Source organism: Adiantum capillus-veneris, chromosome 18, assembly GCF_014529385.1.
Source record: "Adiantum capillus-veneris isolate H3 chromosome 18, ASM1452938v2, whole genome shotgun sequence".
NCBI lineage: Eukaryota > Viridiplantae > Streptophyta > Polypodiopsida > Polypodiales > Pteridaceae > Adiantum > Adiantum capillus-veneris.
Window position 1 is genome coordinate 58,369,663 of NC_140948.1, and position 17,806 is coordinate 58,387,468.

Genomic DNA, 17,806 nt, shown 5'->3' on the forward strand with positions numbered 1-17,806 from the left:
GGTTTTTGTTGTCTATCACCCTTGATAAGTAGAAGAGAATCCACCGAGGTCTAGTCAAGAGATGGCTTCGGATATCTTTACCAGAATCATTTAGGAGACTTTTGCGTGACACCACCAGATATATCCTTAACAGGCTCTAATATGTTGACTGAGTAGTTCAGCTTGTCCATTCGAGACGCCCGATGTCTATTAGATCTACATATAGGCGACACATGCATAGAAGGATACAGGATATCATTGCTTGAGACTAGGAGAGACGTCGTAGGCTATTTACCTTGGAGGAGATTGATGCTAGGTTGCAGTGACCTATGCAAGAGTTTGTGAAATGACTCGCATCTTTTATCGTCTCCTCCCCATTCTTCTATCCCTTGTATTATTGAGGTTGTATCCTAGTTATCTATCAGCTTCGTTACGTTGCTGGTGAGCAATTCTATCCTATGTTTTTCTGAGAGGATGGTATCACATTTTGTATGGTTGAAACTTTTATTCTCTAAGATCATTTCGGCCTTTTGCAGGCGTTAATATGACGCTTTATAGGGCATGGTGAGGAGAGTTATACAGAGACTACAACATGAGAGAGCTTCTGACCACATTGATCTCCAGGTAGAGCATTTTATCTATGCAGCCCGGACCATGTTACCCTGCATTGCTCATTTCTTCAACAGGGCTCTGGCTGAGGGTCTCCTCGAGACTTGGACCATGCATACTATTGTGCCAAGGCACACAAAGGCAGGGGACCACATGGACCTTGCCAAACGGATCCTATTGTCTAGGGTCCATCCCTAGATGCTTCCAGTTCTTCGACAACTGACATTTTATGAGGAGAACTTTCCACCTATTAAAATTGGCAAAAATGTATATGTTAGCAGATTTGAGAGATTGAGAACCGAGAAGTAGACTTATGGATTTTGGGATCGAACCTCTGTGGTGATCGGCATATTTTGTACATTTTATCTTGGGGAATGTGCCCATGACATTGTTTTATTTAACAGAAGATTATTTTTTGTACCAAAAAAATAATCAGGCTAGAAGGATTCTCGTAAGTGTGAGAATTGAAATTTAATCCTTAGCTAACACTTTTCCTTCTACCTGGTAGTATAGGGTCTTCAAACATACATTAAACTCTAAAGGAGATGACATCCTTTTGTATGAAGACAAAGATCCTCAAAACTTCGTTGATGTCTCCAAGACAAAAGATTGGCAGTTTTTTACCATAAACAGCAATTCAAAAACTTCATCTGAGGTAGCTGTCTCTAAATAGTGTTTCTTTGCACTCTTATTCGAGTGGTTTTTCCATGTAACAGAGTAGGCACTGTTCTGAAAGAAGCCTCTGAATAGGATTTAACATACTCATAGCATTGTTTTCTTATCCTGTGTTAGGTATATCTACTAGAGGCTGAAGGCTCTAAGAGAGATTTGAAACTGGTGGAGCGACGCAGGCCAGGGGTAGAGTACTTTGTGGAGCATCAACATGGTAATCTTTTTTTGCTAACCAACGCAGAGCTGCATAAGAAGCACAGGGTTGGCAGTATTTACAGATTGTTCCTCTGTCCGGTTGATGACTTGAGGCTTGAAAACTGGAAGGTGCACTCTCAGCCATGCATTGTTCGTATATTTTCTTTTTTAGGACTTGGTTTTGTATGACTGAATCTAGAACTCAGGGTCTAGCTTTTCTGTGATGAGACTTGCATTTAAATATCGTTTTTGTCTCCTAATTTTCACATATTTGAGATTTAGCGATCAGAAACTAGGCATGGTCTCAAATGGTTGCAAGACATAAGCATACAAGGGATGGTAGATATGGCGATAAGTTATTCTAGCCATGATAAACTCTTGCCGGGTGCTATCAATATTTTATTACTGTGGTGTACTCGTGTTTTACATAATTGATCTGAAGTGACCAACGGCAGGTAATCAGGTCAAAAATGCTTCGGTGATACTGTTCATACTACTGAACTCATCTACTTACTGCTTTATGAACTTTGTGGTTCTTCATTTTTGACATACTTAAAGCCTTGAAAATGACAGTGTATATGCAAATTATATTAGACAGTATTCTCAGGGAGAAAATGAAAGATTATCCTCAAGCCTCATTTTGCAACAAGTTCATCTTCAGGATTGTGAATGTGTCAACTTTGGGGCGAGGCTGCATTTCAATCCACTTTGGCAAATCAGACTAGAGAGGCCAAAGCCTTGGTATTGGGATAGAGCGTTTTGCGAGCTTATAGGTGAACAGAGGGCACAGACCTCTCTTTCTGGGTGAGGGTCTTGCTGTTTACACTGAGATAATCTGGTCTTCTCTGAGAGTATTTGTCTTATATTTCAAAGATTGGGAGGAGTCTTGGAGTCATTTTGTGTGAGGGCCAGGCACCCTCTGACAAACCACCCCCACTTTTAGAGTTATCCTTCACCTCTCTCTCTCAAATGATTGGATTGGCTTTCTCTCTCTTCCTAGTGCTCATAGAGGAGAGACTCATCAGAGTTGAGCTAAAAAAGCTCGTTTCTTTCACCTAATAAGGCACCTGAAACGAGTCCTTGGCTGGCTGTGAGTGATGAGCCCCAAGGCAGTCTCCCTTTGTAGGCTAGCTCTCATCGCTTTGCATTCATCCTCACACCAACTGTTTTGAGGAGATATGCTGTTGTCTCCCCAAGCCACAAGAGTGTGGGAAAGCCACTGTCGTAGAAGTATGTATATCCTGGCACATTTGTTCTATAAGCTCCTTCAGAGGTATGTGAGGAACATTGAACCAATAGCAGGGAAACCTGTCTACTGAATTCGACCTCCAAAGTGTATGAACAGTTCAATATGAATGATCGTTATAAATGATCAGCAACTACTCCAATTGGTTTGGGTGCTATTTCAAAATCACCAACTTTTGTAATCAGTTCAAGAGGGCTAGAATATAAATCTGTTGTTCTCCCCCCATCCTCATATCGGAAAGGATAACAAGTAAGGCCCCCTAACCTTGGCCATCTAGCTGCTCCCATTTCCAATAGGTATCTATCATAGCCTTTCACCTCTCCTGCATCCTATGAAGCTTCTCAATGCTCCCGTCATTACTTTTGAATGCTCCCGTCATTACTTTGAATGACGCACTAGGAATACTCTGTACTCGGATGTCTCCAGTGAGAAAAACCCTCTCACTTTAAATTCCAATAATTCATTTAGGATTATTTTTCTGTAAGATAAAGCCAATTTAGCAACGCCTCACACATGGCACGATTGAACAACACTGCAAGAATCTCTACCAACGTATCTCTAGCATGTATAAAGTGCTCTGCTACTAGACCATCATGATCATATGCCCTGCTGGTCCTCATCGTGTCAATGGCTCTCTTTACCATCTCAATGGTAAAGAAGGTGCTAATAGGTGGGCATGGCTTTGTAGGATCTGGAAGGGGGTCTTGTCCAAGAACCGTATAAAACGATGAGGCATACTGGCCCCACACATCAGGAGAAGTAATCACTGGGGGAGGGGAGTGCTCATGAAAGAATCGCTATGCCTCTCCTGAGTCTCTACTCAAGAACAACTGATACAAGTCTCGCTCCATTTGGGCCAAGTAAGCTCGTTTCGTCCATCGCACAAGGCGCCGGGAAGCAATCCGAGAATGTCTGTAAGTGATGGCTCTAAAAGAAGATCCCTCTGAAACTGGGCTCTCATCTCTCCGCACTCCTCATCATACCAACTATTCTGGAGCATGCTCCCAGAATGTCGCCTCCGACCCAGCTGAGTGTGTGGGTATGCCTCTGATGCTGCACCATGTAGTATCTCAGTCAGTAAAGTGGTGCACTCCTCCACTGAGAGGCCAGGACTAGCTGTGCATAGACCTCCTCTGTATAAACCGAGTCAGTCTCTGGTGTAAATGTATAACGGGTATGTGACCTGCCTCCTGATGTCTAGGCTGTACTATACTGAAATGAAACAGACAATGTGAAAACAACATGATCCACTGTACGCCCACTGGTCTGGCTCCCACTATGAAATCCTGAATACATGGAATAAAGTTCGGTTGTGCCATAACATAGTCCACTGTATTGCCCCATGTCTGTGTGGAAAGCATGTGAAACCGGCTCCTCCAAGAAATCTCCGTGAGGTATCTCCCATACTCCGTGTGCTCTGTATCATGTGAGCATCTAGATGTCAAGCCCCAACTCACCCACATCCAGCTCTCTAAGCATCTCATTTGAAGTGTGGTAGAAGACTGTCTGAGAGTTGCCTGTTAGGAGGATGATATCACCATCCCTAGAAAACTCCCATATATCATCATGTAGTATAAAGCCTGTCCTCTGGATGCAGCATATATTGACATACTGGGGGGGAAGTAACATATGGCAATGTATAGAAATCGGCCTATGTCAGCTCTCAGCCTCACCCACATGTATCTAGCATGATCATCTCTCCGTACAATATGTAGTAGTGGTTGTAACTCCTCCCTAAATAGCACTGCTACTCCTCATGAACCTCTACTCCCATGCTCAGATCTCACGACTATCCTGTGGGCTGTCTCCCATCCGTATCCCACCACATGTGGCATAAGCTATCCAGGGGCCTGATGAGTCTCTCAGAAGAAAACAATATCCCTGTCTTTGAAACTGTCCTCGAAGGCACCAACGTCCAACCTCATAGATGCATTACAATTCCAAGTAGCCATCTTCAGTGTGGTCCCATTAGTCTCACACCGTCATGTAGAGCGCCGCTCTACAATCATTACCCGACCATCTCTGTAAAAGGCCATCTTTCCCTTCTCCCTTGCCGTCGTAATCTCTGTGATTCAGCCAACAGCAGCAGCCAGCGTTTTTGGAGCCAGATCCCATAGTGTTTTCTGCAACAGATCAGCCTGGCGTTTTCACTTTGCAGATCAAGCCTAGCGTTTGGAGTTTCCGGCGCCAGGTCAGCCAAGAACATCAACGTTTTCAGTTTTCAGCACTTAGCCGTAGCAGATCCTCGCCGTACCGTCGAGTCAGCCAGCGTTTACAGTTTCAGCCCGCTGTATTCAGTTTTCAGCATCTGCGTTTTCAGCGCATCGTCATCGAGTCGTCGTCATCGCCATCCTCGCCGACACAGTGTCATAAATCAGCAGAAAGACTGCACTTTGCAGATTTCAGCATTTCAGCCCTAGCGTTTTCAGTTTTCAGCCCGTCCTCGTCGTCGACATCGTCGGCAAGTCCATTGCATCTAGACCATTGTACCAGATTTGTGCAATCTATAGCATAGACCTCTCTCGCCATAGAGAGGGGGGCCCTTGGAGGAGGGTTTGAGAACCGTCTAGTGTCGTATTCTTCTCTCTCTCTTTCTCTCAGTCTCAGCACCTTCATTCACAGTAGCATTCACTTTGTTTGTGATCACTGCACTCTCTCAGAGCGTAGAGAGAGGAGTTTTTTAGGCGTAGAGAGAGAAAGAGGAGACTTTTCTAGCGTTTTTAGGCATAGAGAGAGAAAGAGAGGACTTTTCAAGTGTAGAGAGAGAAAGAGGGGAGTTCAAACGTAGAGAGAGAATAGGTCTGCATGCGGGGAGAGAGAGAGAGAGAGAGAGAGAGAGAGAGAGAGAGAGAGAGAGAGAGAGAGAGAGAGAGAGAGAGAATGAAATGAAATGAAAAAATGAAATGTTATATTAACGTCTTCAAAAGGCCAAAGTGACCTATGAGTCTCATAGGTCACTTTGGCCTTTTGAAGACGTTAATATAACATTTCATTTTTTCATTTCATTTCATTTTCTCTCTCTCTCTCTATGCTCGCAGGGTTTTTTTTTCCCTCTCTCTCTCTCTACGTGTGCAGACCTATTCTCTCTCTACGTTTGAACTCCCCTCTTTCTCTCTCTACACTTGAAAAGTCCTCTCTTTCTCTCTCTACGCCTAAAAACGCTAGAAAAGTCTCCTCTTTCTCTCTCTACGCCTAAAAAACTCCTCTCTCTACGCTCTGAGAGAGAGAGAGAGAGAGAGAGAGAGAGAGAGAGAGAGAGAGAGAGAGAGAGAGAATGAAATGAAATGAAAAAATGAAATGTTATATTAACGTCTTCAAAAGGCCAAAGTGACCTATGAGTCTCATAGGTCACTTTGGCCTTTTGAAGACGTTAATATAACATTTCATTTTTTCATTTCATTTCATTTTCTCTCTCTCTCTATGCTCGCAGGGTTTTTTTTTCCCTCTCTCTCTCTCTACGTGTGCAGACCTATTCTCTCTCTACGTTTGAACTCCCCTCTTTCTCTCTCTACACTTGAAAAGTCCTCTCTTTCTCTCTCTACGCCTAAAAACGCTAGAAAAGTCTCCTCTTTCTCTCTCTACGCCTAAAAAACTCCTCTCTCTACGCTCTGAGAGAGAGAGAGAGAGAGAGAGAGAGAGAGAGAGAGAGAGAGAGAGAGAGAGAAACTTCTTTGGTTTGCTTCTGTCTCCCTCTCCCTCTCTAGCTGCGGCCTCTCAATCATGAGAAAGCAAAATAGCAAGGACGACCCAGTGGAGGATGCCATCCAAAAGTGCAAGGAAGAATTGAGCGAGTCCATCAGCAAGATCAACCGCCACCTCTTAGGTACTATTAACGACGACGCACAAGTGGCAGTATAGGAAAGCACGATAGACACACTTCAGGATCGCGTGAAGGCCCAAGATGAGGAAATCGCACTACTCAAGAAAGAGCTTGCAGATGTGCGATCGCAGAATGTCCTCGAAGAAGGAGAGCTCCAACCCTCTGTCATAGAAGAGCTTAACACAATTAAGGAACAAGTGCGAGCCATCAAAGAAGGTGGGGAGCCACAAAAAGAAATGACGACCTCGTGGGTAGATTTCATCACAAAGACCCAACAAAAAGCAGAAAAGGCCGAAAAATGGATCGAGATTGTCAAGAAAGGGAAAGGTAAGGAAATAACCCCCACTCCCACACCAACCATCATCAACTTGACACTAGAAGAGGAGCAAAGGAGATGTGTGCAGGCCTTACACGTGAGGGTATGTGGCCTGAGAGACCAAGATAATGTGGATAAAGAGGTGAAAGAACTCATGACTCTGGTGGGAGTCAACGAGCAGACGCATACGAGGGCTTGGAGAGTGGGTACTCAGAAAAGTGGGAGCAACGAAGAACCTAGAAGGAAAGGGCACTCATTCTCCGCTTCCCCTCCATGGAAGCGAAGAAGGATTTCCTGAAGAAGAGGCCGACCCTAAAGAAGACTGACATCTATCTTGGAGATGACTTCACCCTCTCACAGATTGCTCATATGCAAGAAGTAATGCCGGAAATTAGAGTAGCAAGGGAAAAGGGGAAGATTGCTTTTTACAAGGATGGAAAGGAGGTGATATTGGAGAGGCGCTCCGCATGACGGTGCGAGACCTATGGGATCACACTAAAGATGGCAACCTGGAATTGTAATGGGTCACTCCGTCTTGATGTAGGGGCCTTTGAGGATAGCTTCACGGGGAGAGATCATTTTCTACTCTGAGACGCATCAAGCACCTGGGCAATCCATGCCACAGGTGAGCGGATATAGATGAGGGACAGCCTACAAACAGGAGACAAGATCGGAACATCAAGGACGGGGCTCAAGGGGAGTGGCAGCTCTATTCAGGGAGGAGTTGCAGCCACTGATACATATAGCACGCAAGGATGAACATGCTAGGTACATGTGGGTGAGGCTCAGGGGAGAGGCGGGCATATACCTCTACATTGCTATTTGTTACTTTCCTCCTAGTACGTCAGTATATGCATCATCTAGAGGACAATCCCCCTTTGCTATTTTGGATAATGACATATGGGAGTTTTCCAAGGATGGTGACATTATTATACTAGGAGTTTCAATGCTAGGACTGCCCACCACCAGACAATATTTTATGATACTTCCGAGGAGATGCTTAGGGAGCTGGACGTCACAGAGATGGGTCTATCCAGACTATCACAAGATGAGGAATACACTGAATATGGCAGATACTTGATAGATATGGGAACCGCACATAGATTGGCCATTGTGAATGGCCTACAAAGATTTTCACAACTGGAGGTTTTACTTGCTTTCCACGCCGACATGGTGCCAGCACAGTGGATTATGTTATGACCCAGCCAGGTCTCATTCCATTCTTTGAGGATTTCATGGTGGGTACTAGGTCAGTTGGAGTAGCAGTTGATCATGCTATCTTGTCTTTCACCTTGACCTTTCAATTCAGCACAGCTCCATTAGGAGAGGTCCCCACACACACTCGGTATACCTTCATGAGGGAGACGGATTCCGTGTATATGGATGAGATATACAGGCAGCTATGCACCCAGGAGCCAGGACGGCCACTAGATGAACTCACTCAGATATTGACAGAGACGCTCCATGATGCAACATCGGAGGCATACCCCCACAGCCAGCCCACACGGAGATGACCTGGGAGCATGCCCCAGAACAGTTGATATCATGAGGAGTGTAGAGAGACGAGGATCAAATTACAGAGGGAAGTGCTCATAGGTATTACCACACATAGACAGTCACGGATTATCTTTCGCCGCCTAGTGCGATGAAAGAAAAGGGCTTATCTATCTCAGCTAGAGCGGGATCTGTATCAGTTATTTATAAGTCAGGACTGAGGCGAAGCATGAAGGCTATTCCACGAGCACTCACCACCACCAACGGCGGTCACCTCCACTGAGACATGGGGGGAATATGCCACATCTCTCTACACAGCATCAAGGCAACCACCTCTGCCGGACCCACTAGAGACATGCCCAGAGACATGTTCTTTCTTTACTGCCGAGAGGTTAAGGAAAGCCATTGATAGGATGAAGACAAGGAGAGCACATGATCATGATGGTTTGGTAGCAGAGCACTTTATCCATGCAAGAGATATGCCTGCAGAGCTCCTAGCTATGATGTTTAATCGAGCCATGTATGAAGGCTTCCCGGAGACTTGGAATATGTCTACGATTGTGCCTATTTTCAAGTCAGGAGATCCCATGATTCCCGCGAATTATCGCACCATCATGGTTGGTCACACATTAGCTAGGTTATATGCATCCGTTCTTGAGCGGGAGCTGAGTAGATGGGCAGAGCAAGAGGGCATAAGAGCACTAGGGCAAGCAGGTTTCAGGAGAGGTTTCTCCACTCTTGACCAGATTTCGACACTCAGAGCTATTATTGAGGAGGGTAGACACCATGGCAAGAGGATCTATTGTAGCTTTGTGGATTTCCGCAAAGCTTTTGACAAAGTGCCGAGAGCCAGACTTATACGCAGACTGCAGGACATGGGTGTGCCTAGATAGCTGATATGGGGTATTTTGGCTCTATATAGGACAATGATGGGGCCCGTACGCACCACTGAGGGAATGTCTGACATGGTCCACTCCACTATCGGAGTAAAGCAGGGATGCCCCCTATCCCGACTCTTTTTGGGATGTTGTGGATGAGTTTTCGGACTATGTAGAGCGTCAGGGGACTCTCCAGAGGGGATGCAACGTCATTTGGATACTCTGCATACATTTGCTCGTGACAGTGGATTGTTTGTCAATCTGGGGAAAACCAAGGTTATGGTGTTCAACACCACACCACAGTGGGTCAGGAGGTCGGCACCCACATTTATGTATGGCCAGGAGATTGTGGAGTACACAGATGCATATACTTATCTTGGGGTAGTCTTCGGTGGACCGGTGTTTTCACTAAGGAGAGCATCAAAGACTAGACTGACGAGAGCATATGCAGCTTTGGGAGGACTGGAGAGGATGTGTTCACAAGTTTAGTTGGAACCGCGAACAAAGCTTTGGCTTTTTGACACTCTAGTGACTCCAGCTATGCTCTATGGAGTTCAGGTGTGGGGACCCTCAGTAGACCACCATGGGAAATTTGGCAACACAGATGGATGGAGATGTATGGAGAGGCCTCTGGTCTCTATGATCGCTCGGATGGTTCGGGCTAAGGCCTCAATACCACATGAGATTATCCGAGCCAAGTGAGCTGCCCCCCCCCCTCCCTCTCGTGGTGGAGGCATTGACTAGATCAGTATCATTTATGCACGGTCTATGGGATCTCCCCAAGGACAGATACGCTCGGCTTGCCCTGGAGTCATCTCGACAACTAGCTCTACAAGGCGATACAGCATGTTGGTATGGACAGATGACAGCATGGTTTCAGTCGCATGGTCTCAAATGTGGATAGATTACCTCCACTTCAATACTCCCTGAATGCACCCTCCTTGTCTCTCACACGGACAGAGATCACCAGACTCATACGTCAAGATCTGATTCAGCTAGATACCAGGAGCACATGGATATAGCCGACACAGGAGTTGGGCACGAAGATGGCCTTCTACAGAGAGCATCTTCTCCAACTCACGGAGGACGGGTTTGTGACTAGGCCTGCATACATGGATACACACTTATCTCATGGGATAAGATGCGCTATTTGACAGACACGCACATCCTCACATCAGCTCCAGATCGAGACTGGCCGATTTCGAGGGGTGCCGGCAGGGGCCAGGATATGTCACCTATGTAACTTGGAGCCAGAGACAGAGCTGCATTACACATGTCATTGCCCGGCATACTATGAGATACACGGCTGCTTCCACTGCCTGTTCAGAGAAGGTTTCGGACTGACCATAGAGGAGGTCGATAGGATCCGACAGCGACCGATGAGAGAATTCATCTGAACCCACCCCCCCCCCCCCCCCCCCCCCCCCCCCCCCCCCCTCCCCCCATATTTCCTTTTTCCTTAGTGTTTTAGTGTTATTTCTTTGTAACTTTGTAATTTCCGTACTCAGACATGGTATCAGATTCACCAATTGTAACTTTTTGGCCTCATAGGTCATTTTGGCCTTTTGAAGACGTTAATATAACATTTCATTTCATTTGATTTCTCTAAAGAACGGAAGGCTCTCCCTTTCGTATGTAAAAGAAACCCTTGAGCACAGTTCAGAGCACTCATTTTGAGCAATATCAACATTCACTTCCGCTGCACCTTACACAAGATCTCTAGCATAGCCGTCGGCATAGTGGGACCTTGGTTCTAGAGGGATGCTTCTTCCCCTTGTGATTCCTTTCTTTCAGTACACTGCACGACTTGGCTGCCACATCTTGATGCCCAAGCAAGAGGCCATATGAGCGGCTGCGGAGCACTGATGACAGCAAGGGATCACTTTGGATTTTCTAGTCAGGACTCTGGGCTGGGCACCAGGCTTGCAGGATTTTTTTTTTTCAGTGGCTGGTTGCACAGCAGTGGAAGTCTGAGACCCCTCAATTTTCCCTGGGTGTGGACATCCAGTGGAGACTAGGCAACATTGCTCATGGAACTGCCCGTAGGCACAGTAGGTTTGGCTCAGGATTTTTTGTGTGATGGCCTGTGTCCTCTCAAATACGGTCTTCACTTGGGGGTGGGGGCATGATCAGCTAGTTCAGGGCCGAAAGCAAGACAAACTTGCTACTAGGCCCCAGGCTGGACGATGTCAGCACTGACCTATGCCGGACCTCTCGACAATGACTTGGACAGAAACGAGGTACCTTAGGTGGGAGATGATAAGCAGCCTGGGCTCTGCTACATAAGGAGGGCTCAGTGTTTTCACTTTTTCAAGGGTCCACCGAAGCCACCTGCAGTGACAGTGCAGGATTTCTGGCTCTACTTAATTCAGACACTAGTATGACAGCATCCAGGGCACCTCCAACAGGGTTGAGAGACGGCACCGAGCATTGAGTCTATGGTAGCCAGGACCTTTCTTTAAAGCGGAGCACGGTCTTCATTGGCAGTACAGCCTCCTGTTTGGCTTTTCCCCTCCTATTCTAGCCATGCATATTCTGTGCATGCGGATAGACATTCAATTCATGACATAGATAAACAGTTATGCACGAGAACTAGGTCTTTAGTCCATTCAACTTCCATTCAACTTGTGTGGGGTTTTGTAGTGGTCATATAAAATTATGATTAATTGCATTCAATTGTCATGCATTTTATTCCAGGCTCTGTCCATCAGGCATTCCATAGGTCTTCAAACTAAGAATCCACTTGTCATGCTTTACAATACTGTCTCTTTCACCATGATTTTATACATTAATAGAACATACGAATGAAATCTGCCTGGCATGTTTTTTTGTTTCTTTGCAGCAAATTGTTTTGGAGGAGCATAATTGCATCATCTATGATATGGATATATTTGAGAACTACCTTGTTCTTTTCCAACGGAAGGGCGGGCTACCTCAATTAAGTGTTTTGAAGCTTCCTATTCATCTAGATATGGTAATTTGTAAGTTTTCCTGGAAAAACCTAGCTTCTTAGCATTTTACGTCACCTTGCCATGTGGCTTAAAATTCAGGTGGAAAAAGTCTGTCCAGATATTCTGCCACTCCCGAAGGGAGTATGCAGTATTGCAGCAGGCTTGAATCAGGATTATAGCTCCTCAATTTTGCGGCTCTGTGTGTCATCACCAGTAGTAAGATATCGCACTTTCTCCCTCTTTGGTTGTTTACAGTTCGGCATGGTAACAGAAGGTTGCTGCATGCACCAGAATACTCAGATTTAGCTAATTTTCTACTAGTTTTGAAGATGTCTCCATAATTCTGTGATGCAGATGCCAGATGCTCTACTCGACTACAATTTGTCAAGTAAGGAGTACGTCATTCTTCAACAAGACAAAGTGGCCGTAAATGCTGTGAAGAGTTCATGTCAACAAGATCATGATGTCCATGAACTTTTGGAAAGCAAAGACTTGAAGAGCAATGCTTCTCAGCAAGTTTTTGACCTTTCTGACATTTATGCTTGTGAGCAATTGAGGGTCCCATCATTTGATATGGTGGAGGTTCCCTTAACAGTTGTATATTCTCGCAGCCTCAAGGTGGAGGGTAAAAATCCAGCTTTCATGACTGGTTATGGTGCGTATGGGGAGAGTCTTGACATGAAATGGTGCAGCGATCATTTGTCCCTGTTAGATCGTGGATGGGTCTTGGCATTTGCACATGTCAGGTGATCTTGTTTGTACTTTGTGTTGAGAAAGCTCCATTCCAATGTTGTTAGTTTGAACTTAGGACTATCCTTTAATAATGTAACATTTTTTATGGTTGACTATCCAACAAAAGGTCTCTAGAAAAGGTCTTGCCTTCAGCAAATCTGAGCTTGTGGATAATACATACATTGCAAATTTTGGCTCAACTCATTGCTCTGTCTACAATTTGTTTACATGCATTTACATTTTTAATAGGGAATGTTGCAAATGTGATGTTTTTGTTGGGCCTGTGTTAACGGTGTGCAGGGGTGGAGGAGAACTTGGAAAAGCATGGCATGACTCTGGTCGACTCTCTCGAAAAGTGAATTCCATGCGGGACTTTCTTGCATGTGGTGAATATCTTGTCAAGAGTGGCTTTGCTCATAAGGACTGGTTGACGGCCAAGGGAGTGAGTGCTGGAGGCCTCCTAGTGGCTGCTACCACCAACATGCAGCCTGATCTTTTCCGAGCTGTTATTCTGAAGGTTAGAGTGTACCATTGTTCTACAATTTGCACTAATTTCAGGCTTGCATTTTTAAGCATAAAGGCTTGTTGCCTATTTTCATTCATGAAACCTTCTTATGTTTGCCTTGGTTTGGTGCCCTTTTAAGATGTAAATAATAATGGCTTGCAACTCTGAATAAATTTACTTGCATACTGATTCATTTCCTATAATCTTAGTACAAACAATGCGTATTATCATGCCTCTTGCTGCTCAAGCTTGGGTGGGCTATGGGAGCTCTTATGAGCTTCTTGTTTTTCTCATTAGCGAGCTCTAAATCTGGCATAATCTCTGGTGCAATGATCAAGGTGCCTTTCCTCGACATTGGGAACACGATGCTAGATGAGAGCCTTGCATTGACAGTGTCTGAATATGAAGAATGGGGGCATCCAGAGAAGAAGGAGACTTTTGACTACATTCAGAGCTACACACCATATGATAATGTAAAGAAGGACACTCAGTATCCTCATATGTTGGTGCTATCTTCCTTTCTAGACACCAGGTGGTCTATACTAATAAATCTTCTTCATTGTCCGTAAAGATGATCGGTCGGGGCTTGTTCATTTTAAGTAATTTTTGAACTCACATGTCCGTGCTGCAGAGTGGGCTATTGGGAAGCTGCCAAGTGGGTTGCCCGCCTTCGTGAATATAACAAGGCGAATGTGGAGAGGCTAGTGCTCTTAAAAACAGACATGAATTCCGGGCACTTTACCGAGAGTGGGCGATATCTACATATTGAGGGCACGGCTCTTGAATATGCTTTTCTGCTGAAAGCAATTGATAGCAGTATATTGAAAAGCAATGAGTGAGCTGGCTATATGTCTTATTGGTTCCAGGCAGTCGCTGCTGTTGGGACATAAAGATACCAAATCAGTTTCAATGGCCAAAGTAGTGGGATACGAAGATGCCAAAGCAGTTGCTGATGTTGGGATGCAAAGATACCAAAAGCAGTTTCAGTGGCCGATGAAGTGGTTCCTCTCACACCATCATCTGGCTATTTTGACTGACCTGGCATGAAGTTTACGCATCAATAATTTCCCTTTGGCGAAGTGCAGTGAGTGAGAAGGGAGCTCTATTTCATGGTAAATTGACCCTTGGAATGTCCCATTTAGTGCTTATTTCTGTAGATTCAGATCAAGAGATCCTGGTTTTTTGGGTCTGTACCGAAGAAACTAACCCTTTCGCAGCGGAGGGACAACACAAAGGAGGCTACAGTAACACCCATGTCAGAATGGATTCTTTCAAGAGCTTGGAGATGCTACTAGATCACATCAGGTGATTCTAAAACATGGCAGGATATTTCACTAATTCGATTCGCAGAGTACTGTTGCAAACGCATTTATTTTTCTTTGTAGTCCATGGTCAAGTTGTGATGTTGATAGTTGATAGCTAATGCAAAATACTTTGGAGTGAGGGGTCCCTGATATTTTGCATGAGGTTCCCTGCTAAGATGAAAAAGGCATTATATTTTGTCATGTTGCATTGTCGTCTTGGAAGCAGATTCATGGCTTTAATTTCCACTCAAGCTGTGACAGCAATCTTCTCACCCACTCTTATCTGTAGTAAAATCTTCCCCACATCATGCTGCCTTCAGACTTTGATGTACACATCTTGGAAAATCACTAATGTCTAGAGAAGTTTTGGACCCACATTTGTGGCCATGCATATCAGCGCATCTGATTGTCTGTTTTTAGTGATCATGGTTTCAAATGAAGAATTACCATGTTGCTATTGATGTCCAATAAATATGTGCTTATCAAGCGTAAATTTCTATGGATAACTTCTAGACTAATAGTTCTAGAACAAGGGGACAAAATGACAATGCTTGCCCGTGATAGCCACTCGAGAAAGAACCCCCTTGTCTGTGCACATACACATCTGTTAAGTTCACTCTCTGTCTTCCAATCTTCAAGTTTATGTGGCCTTTTACTTTCAATGTAAAACATGATCTTCATGGAATCCCAAGTTTTGCAGTACTATATAGATGTATGCTATCTAAATTATAGTTGAGATAAATAGCGTCCTTGATGAAAGGTCCATGAAAACTATAAGCAAGGATTTATTTAGAATGCAAAGATTGTGCATAACTCAATTTTCGTACCCAAGTCTTGTTTTTTGAGAGTTATGAAATGATGCGGATTATGGTTAAAAACATCATTTGTAATGAGTAACTATTCTAGTTGCAGAAGCCGTGGTGCGATGGCACTTCCAATTGTAAATATAAAGCCCTTTGACCCATTGAAATCTATTTTTGGTTTAACTTATGGTAGCTTTAGTATATAAGGTATCTAGGTCATCTTGTAAAGAAAATTTTTAATCTTAACCAAGGTTTTGTGTTGCTCGAGAGAGAGAGAGAGAGAGAGAGAGAGAGAGAGAGCATGAACTTCATCCAAACACTATTCTCTGTCCGCTCATCGCATTGGAGATCCGACTACACCATTGTGATAGGCTTGGAGAGAGTTACGCAACAATGCTAAGCATTTTACGTGAGACGGAGCGCATGCGCTAACATATCTACGAGCTATTTGTGGTCGTAAGTGTATCAAACAATGTCTATTTTCTTCGTGCAAGTAGTCGTTAGAATCGTGGTGACATAAGCTACGTATAAATACTCGGATTTTATTTTTGGGCACTTTCAAAATTCTGCTCTGTCTTCATACGCATTCGTAACAGATGGGTTTGGAGTGAGGATTTTGAGTGTAGAGGCTTTGAGATAGGTGTATCCTAGTGAGGGGATGGTGTTCCTTAAGTTTCGTACGATTTTGATATGATTTGATGAGTTTTTTTTCGTTTGTGTGTATGTGGGTTGGGTGGTGTAGTTGAGAACAGTGAGATTCTTGATTTTGGTTTAAATGGCCTTCAGAGTGTTGTATGTGGGATGGTCTTAGCTTGACAAGCTAAAGAGATTGCAACTGTGCGTCTGTCGTGTAATCTGTGTTCTCGATTGACATTATGTTGATCAATGTAGTGTTGCATGTACTTTGTAGGTGGTGTGATTCGCTCTCGCAACATTGGCGCCGTTGGTGGGGACATAAGAACTTAAGTAGGTAATCCTACTAACATTCGTGTGATGGTTGCTTGCTTCAGTTTTGACTAAAGAGAGCATTTTTCTTAAGTGGATCCGAAAGAGGATATTTCGAGATCAAGTGGACAGCCAAGAAGCGTGTGTCTTATCGAGGGTCTGTAACTAAATAGATTTAGTTAAGATTTATAGTATTTGTTGTAGATTAGTAGTTGTTGGTAGTCGAGTGAGTTGTGAGGTGATAAAAGCGTTTGCTAGTCCATGTGTGGTAGTGAAGCGTTTTGTATTCACAAATGCAAAACTCATATAATGAGTAGGAGTAGCTTTAGGTAAGTGATTTGATTCTTATCCAGAGCTATTCATCATTGATTTATTTATTGAAGTGTTTGTTTGCTTTTATAATCATGAAAAAGTTTGATTTTGAGGGCAAAATATAATAAATCTGTATTGTTGACATTTTTTCATGAATGATTGATGTGCATATAAGAGAGCATTTGCAAGAGTCTGTGAAGAAAAATTAAAATTCTGCAAATATGGACATCATACGCATATGATGTCTCAAGAGACTTGGAAATCAAATTTGAAAAATTTGTCTGCACTAGAGTGTTCAAAAGGGGTGTTCTACTCTAGGTACACCTTAAAACTAGAATTTTGATTTTACATTTGGTACCGCAAACACAAAAGTTGAGAAACAAAAGACTGAACATTGAAAAATTACCTTATTTGAGCTTGAAATGGTACAAAAACTGCTGAAAGGGCTTAAAATCCTAGTAAGGAGACCATAAAGACCATTTTGGACTTGGCCAGAGTTGCAAATTCACAAGTAGTCATCATACGCGTATGAAGACTCTTGGACCAATTTTTAAACAAAACTGACTATTTGTCATTATAGAGTGCTTTGACACATTGTTTTGAGCATCCTAACCAAGTTCATGGAAGGTGACAAGTAAATTTTTTGTTTTGAGAGTAATTCTGAGCTTTAAAGTTTGCTGTGATCATATAGCTCCAGTGCTTGGTCGATGAGAGTGCCGGTAGTGGTCGAATGAGTGAGCTCTGCATTGACGGCTGCTCCTCTGGCTGTCCCATATCTGGTGAAAAGAAATCTGTAATCTGTCTCTGGGACTGTCTCTCTCTAGCTCTCCCCAGCAAAGTGTCTCTATATCTGTGTAACTCAAGTAGATATAGCCCAAGACATCTCTGATCCTCATAACTCATGACCCTAGAGAAAGGACCGAAACCCTCTCTGAATAAGCAGTGGAAACAGCCCCGAATCTCATAGTACACTGTGCAATGACATATGTAATGTAGCTTTGTCTCTGGCTCTAGCTGGCATAAGCGGCATATCCTGTTGTCTGTT

At 44.0% G+C, this 17,806-nt stretch overlaps 1 protein-coding gene across 3 annotated transcripts in view; it reads left to right on the forward strand.

Moving 5' to 3' along the window:
- Window positions 1–15,092, forward strand: part of LOC147435722 (uncharacterized) — a 47,767-nt gene extending 32,675 nt beyond the window's left edge. Inside the window, exons 4-14 of one of the 3 annotated variants that reach the window (XM_086488699.1) lie at window positions 1,102–1,243; window positions 1,381–1,584; window positions 12,052–12,183; window positions 12,260–12,376; window positions 12,515–12,906; window positions 13,193–13,409; window positions 13,736–13,929; window positions 14,029–14,168; window positions 14,264–14,315; window positions 14,478–14,509; window positions 14,615–15,092. In XM_086488699.1, coding sequence (XP_086344825.1) covers window positions 1,102–1,243; window positions 1,381–1,584; window positions 12,052–12,183; window positions 12,260–12,376; window positions 12,515–12,906; window positions 13,193–13,409; window positions 13,736–13,929; window positions 14,029–14,168; window positions 14,264–14,315; window positions 14,478–14,509; window positions 14,615–14,706 — 1,714 coding nt within the window. In that variant the 3' untranslated portion in view covers window positions 14,707–15,092. Of the gene's footprint in view, window positions 1–1,101; window positions 1,244–1,380; window positions 1,585–12,051; window positions 12,184–12,259; window positions 12,377–12,514; window positions 12,907–13,192; window positions 13,410–13,694; window positions 13,930–14,028; window positions 14,529–14,614 lie in introns of those variants that run through there. The other 2 variants (XM_086488697.1, XM_086488698.1) reach the window with 2 other exon arrangements.
- The last annotated feature ends 2,714 nt before the right edge of the window (window positions 15,093–17,806 follow it).